Source organism: Marmota monax, unplaced genomic scaffold (genome assembly GCF_021218885.2).
Source record: "Marmota monax isolate L192 unplaced genomic scaffold, Marmota_monax_Labrador192_F-V1.1 WCK01_AAM20220418_F8-fsc00356, whole genome shotgun sequence".
NCBI classification, from domain to species: Eukaryota; Metazoa; Chordata; class Mammalia; order Rodentia; family Sciuridae; genus Marmota; species Marmota monax.
In genome coordinates this window covers 912,088-917,820 of record NW_026694682.1, presented here as the reverse complement: position 1 = coordinate 917,820, position 5,733 = coordinate 912,088, and the positions used below count along the sequence as shown (strand labels likewise).

The window sequence follows — 5,733 nt, the reverse complement described above, 5'->3', positions numbered from 1 at the left end:
AGGCAGTGCTAAGAGGAAAGTTCATTGCATGGAATTCATTCCTTCAAAGAAGAAAAAGTCAACAAATAAATGACCTAACATTACATCTCAAAGCCCTAGAAAGAGAAGAACAAATCAACCCCAAAAGCAGTAGGAGAGAGGAAATAATTAAAATTCGAGTGGAAGTCAATGAAACTGAAATTAAAAAAACAATTGAAAAAAATGACAAAAACAAAAAGTTGGTTCTTCAAAAAAAAATAAATAAAATTGATAAACCATTAGCCATGCTAATGCAGAGCAAGAGAGAGAAAACTCAAATTACTAACATCCATGATGAAAAAGGAAATATTATCATGGACAATACAGAAATACAGAAGATTATCAGAAATTATTTTTAAATTTTTACTCCAATAAAATAAAAGATATCAACAAATTTCTAGCAGCATATGATAGGCCTAAACTAAATCAGGATGATATACACAATTTAAACAGATCAATTTCAAGCAAGGAAATAGAGGATGCCATCAGAAGTCTACCAAACAAGAAAAGCCCAGAACTGGATGGATACACCACTGAGTTCTACAAGACCTTTAAAGAAGAACTAACACCAATACTTCTCAAATTATTTCATGAAATAGAAAAAGAGGGAAATTCTATGAGGCCAATATCACCCTGATTCCAAAACCAGACAAAGACACATCAAAGAAAGAAAACTTCAGACCAATATCTCTAATAAATATAGATGCAAAAATTCTCAATAAAATTCTGGCAAATCAATTACAAAAACATATCAAAAAGATAGTGCAACACGATCAAGTAGGATTCATCCCAGGAATACAAGGTTGGTTTAACATATTAAAATCAATAAATGTAATTCATCATATCAATAGACTCAAGGATAAAAATCATATGATCATCTCAACAGATTCTGAGAAAGCATTTGATAAAATACACCACCCCTTCATGTTCAGAACACTTGAAAAAACTAGGGATAACAGGAACATACCTCAACATTGTAAAGGCTATCTATGCTAAGCTCCAAACCAACATCATTTTAAATGGAGAAAAATTGAAAGCATTCCCTCTAAAAACTGGAATAAAACAGGGATGCCATCCATCACCACTTCTATTTAACATAGTTCTTGAAACTCTAGCCAGAGCAATTAGATAAAGAAATTAAAGGGATACAGATAGGAAAAAAACTCAAATTATCACTATTTGCAGACGATATGATTCTATACCTAGAAGACCCAAAACATTTCATCAGAAATTAGAACTAATAAATGAATTCAGCAAAGTAGCTGGATATAAAATCAACACCCATAAATCAAAGGCATTTCTGTGCATCAGTGACAAATCCACTGAAAGTGAAACTAGGAAAATCACCCCACTTACAATATCCTCAAAAAATAAAATACTTGGGAATAAATTTAACAAAAGAGGCAAAAAACTTCTACAATGAAAACTACAACTTGCTAAAGAAAGAAATTAAAGAAGACCTTAGAAGATGGAAAGTTCTACCTTGCTCTTGGATAGGCAGAATTAATATTGTCAAAATGACCATACTAACAAAAGCGCTATATTCAATGCAATTCCAATCAAAATTCCAATGGCATTCCTTATAGAAATAGAAAAAGCAGACCTGCGAGCCGCCGAGCCGGCCGGCTGCCCGCCGCGACCGGAACGCGCTGGCTGCGCGGGTCCGCAGGCCGCACACACCCAGAGAGGTCGGGCTTGGGAACTGGCAGAGTCCGCGCCGGGTGTCTGCGACGAGGAGTCGGACCTTCGCGCTACTGCCTTTGCCCGTGCTCGGCCGGGCTATTAGCAAAAGATGGTGGATCGCTTGGCAAACAGTGAAGCAAATACTAGACGTATAAGTATAGTGGAAAACTGTTTTGGAGCAGCTGGTCAACCCTTAACTATACCGGGACGAGTTCTTATTGGAGAAGGAGTATTGACTAAGTTGTGCAGAAAGAAGCCTAAAGCAAGGCAGTTTTTCTTGCTTAATGATATTCTTGTATATGGCAATATTGTCATTCAGAAGAAAAAATATAACAAACAACGTATTATTCCCCTAGAAAATGTCACTATTGATTCCATCAAAGATGAGGGAGATTTAAGGAATGGATGGCTTATTAAGACACCAACTAAATCATTTGCAGTTTATGCTGCCACTGCCACTGAGAAATCAGAATGGATGAATCATATCAATAAATGTGTTACTGATTTACTCTCCAAAAGTGGGAAGACACCCAGTAATGAATATGCTGCTGTCTGGGTTCCTGACTCTGAGGCAACTGTATGTATGCGTTGTCAGAAAGCAAAATTTACGCCTGTTAATCATCGTCACCATTGCCGCAAATGTGGTTTTGTTGTTTGTGGGCCCTGCTCTGAAAAGAGATTTCTTCTTCCCAGCCAGTCCTCTAAGCCTGTGCGGATTTGTGACTTCTGCTATGACCTGCTTTCTACTGGGGACATGGCCACGTGCCAACCTACTAGATCAGACTCTTACAGTCAGTCATTGAAGTCTCCATTAAATGATGTATTGGATGATGATGATGATGATGATAGCAGTGACTAAACACACATTTTGAAATATTTAATTGGATCTGAGAAAATCATCTTTGGGGGAAATGCAAAATTCTGAGCTCTCCATTTACTCTAGCCATGAATTTGCCTGAGAAACTTTTAACCTATGTGCCTCAATATAGTCTAGAAAATAGGTACCCCCTGCCTGCTCTCTTCCCCACACTCTTCTACAGGGATGGACTGTTGTGAATATATCAGATAAAGTTTGGGTTTCTTATTCTTGTTCATTTCTAGATTATTTTCTTGGAAAGTTGGGAAAAGATGTTTATTTAACAGATCATGTATTATATTGTTGTTTTTACTTTTGTTGTATGGAAAAACTAAAAGCACAGAATGTTTGGAACAGGAGTGTAGCTGATTAATTAATAAAGTTGTTAGTCTTTTTTAAAACCATCCTATCTAATGGTCAAGACACCAGTGACAAAAACACATGGTTTGGAAATACTTTGCTTTTTTGTATACCAAGTGGTGCCTTATGGTATTAGCACTGTTACATGATACATTAGTCCCTACTTTCTTACTTTTTGGTTTGTTTAAAAAATACACTGGTGCTCTTTGGGGTGATAAAATGAATGTTTATGAATGCTTGTTATTAGCAGTACTTCTCATTTGACAACTACAAATAACTAAATTTGGAGTTATCTCCATTCTATATGAATAAATATTTTTTCCATAAAATAGTTGTGGTTATATTTTTATGTTTTATAGGTACCAAATTACGATTGTCAGATATATATTTTAAATTAATACTAGGTTGCCATTCTTAGGGATTTGGTTTGAAATTTATAAATAATGTAGAAATGTTATATCACATTTGCTTCTTCTTTTAGTAAGATATAGTTTTAGATTCATCTGCTTTGACATTATTTCTAGAACAAAAAACCCTTGAAAATAAACAGTCTCTTAAAACAAAAAAATCCCCTGAAAGCACAGATCCACTTAGGCTTAAAGATTTGGAAGATGATAACAGAGACTTAATACATAAGAATGATCAAGATAGACCACTCTTTAAGTTTGACTAGACTTTATATTTATAGAAGTATTGTCTATTTCAGTATGAATTTGAATTTACAAAGTGTTATATTTTATAAATTTTTGTAAAGCCCAACACAACTTATATTTTTATAAAACAATTGTGTGTTTAATCTGTTTCTGAAATCATTTTGCAGTTTATGGAAATAGAGTAGCAATTGATATTTCTAAATTGTGAACTTTAAGTCTTGATTGCTTTTGGGAAGTGGTAGTTTTTCACTCTTTGCTTTTGAGGCAGCCATGAAGTTGAAAATATATTTATCATATAAAACTTGATGCATTTTGCACTACTTTCCATTTTTATGCTGCAAATAACTATAGTCTTTTAAATACGGGAAATCGACAGTCTAGAGTTTAAGTTTTAAATTAAAAAAAAATCTTTTAAATCTGGATATCCTTCAAATGTTGTCAGAGGTTTGGTTCAGTAACTTGAATGGAGGTTTCTTTGGTATCTTACTGTTTGTTAAGGCACTAATTTTACTTTACTGTTAAATTTTGAAAGCATCTGAGATACACAGGTTTCCCTGTAGGAAATGTGAAAGAAAAGCACAACAGAACAAGGATTTTTTGATTTTGTTTTTGAGTTTTTTATTTTTTTTTTACTTTTTGGTTGGTTTTTAGTATCCGATGGATTTTTGTTTCTATGCAATATATGCATATAATCAATCAACACATCTGAAAAGGACCTTAAAACCTGAGAAATGTTAATGGAGACTTGCTGGTACATAGGAGCCTAGGTAATTCAGGAACCAAGGGGAAGTGTTCTGAGATAATATTTGCTTTGTAAACCTCTTTGACTGTTTTTACAATAAACATTTTACAACTTCTTGTTTTCTGTGTATTATGACTTGAAGATTTTTCTCCTTTGCTAAATTAATAAAGATGTTAATATTTTGTCTCATTATTCAAAAAAAAAAAAAGAAATAGAAAAAGCAATCATGAAATTCATCTGGAAAAATAAGAAACCCAGAATAGCCAAAACAATCCTTAGCAAGAAGAGTAAAGCTGGTGGCATCACTATACCAGAACAAAAACTATACTACAGAGCAATAGTAACTAAAACAGCATGGTATTGGCACCAAAATAGACATGTAGACCAATGGTACAGAATAGAGGACATAGAGTCTAACCCAAATAACTTCAGTTATCTTTATTAGACAAAGGCACCAAAACGTACACTGGAGAAAAGATAGCCTCTTCAACAAATGGTGATGGGAAAACTGGAAATCCACATGTAACAAAATGAAATTGAACCCCTATCTCTCACCATGCAAATCAAAGTGTATCAAGAACATAGGAATTAAACCAGAGATCTTGCACCAAGTGGAAGAAAAAGTAGGCCCAAATCTCCATCATGTCGGATTAGGCCCCAACTTTCTTAATAAAACTCCAGTAGCACAAGAATTAAAACCAAGAATCAAAAAATGGTATGGATTCAAACTAAAAAGCTTCTTCTCAGCAAAAGAAACAGTGAGGTGAATAGAGAGCCTACAGAATGGGAGCAAATCTTTATACCACAAGCACATCAGATAGAGCACTAATCTCTAGGATATAGAAAGCACTCAAAAACCTTAACACCAAAAAAACAAATAACTGAATCAATAAATAGGCCATGGAACTGAACAGACACCTCTCAGAAGAGAATATACAAACAATTGAAAAAATGTTCAACATCTCTAGAAATTGGAGAAATGCAAATCAAAACTAAGATTTCATCTCACTTCAGGCAGAATGGCAGCTATCAAGAATACGAACAACAATAAGTGTTAGAGAGGATGTAGGGGAAAAGGCACACTCATACATTGCTGGTGGGACTGCAAATTGGTACAGCCAATATGGAAAGCAGTATGGAGATTCCTTGGAAAACTTGGAATGGAACCACCATTTAACCCAGCTATCCCACTCCTCAGTTTATACCCAAAGGACTTAAAAACAGCCTACTAAGGGACACAGCCATATCAATATTTGTAGCAGCACAATTCACAATAGCTAAATTATGGAACCAACCTAGGTGTCCTTCAGTAGATGAATGGATAAGGAAACTTTGGTATATATACATAATGGAACATGACTCAGCGTTAAAAGAGAATAAAATCGTGGCATTTGCAGGTTAAATGGATGAATTTGGAGAAA

At 34.6% G+C, this 5,733-nt stretch overlaps 1 protein-coding gene across 1 annotated transcript; it reads left to right on the top strand.

Annotated features, from left to right (window-relative positions):
- Window positions 1–1,652: 1,652 nt before the first annotated feature.
- On the top strand, window positions 1,653–4,426 carry LOC124078546 (pleckstrin homology domain-containing family F member 2-like). The gene has a single exon (XM_046423383.2). It carries the CDS (start codon window positions 1,811–1,813, stop codon window positions 2,558–2,560), a length of 750 nt encoding a protein of 249 aa, XP_046279339.1. The 5' UTR covers window positions 1,653–1,810; the 3' UTR covers window positions 2,561–4,426.
- The last annotated feature ends 1,307 nt before the right edge of the window (window positions 4,427–5,733 follow it).

Coding starts and splice junctions, on each gene's coding strand:
- LOC124078546 (XM_046423383.2), top strand. CDS start 1,811: ATGGTGGATCGCTTGGCAAACAGTGAAGCAAATACTAGACGTATAAGT.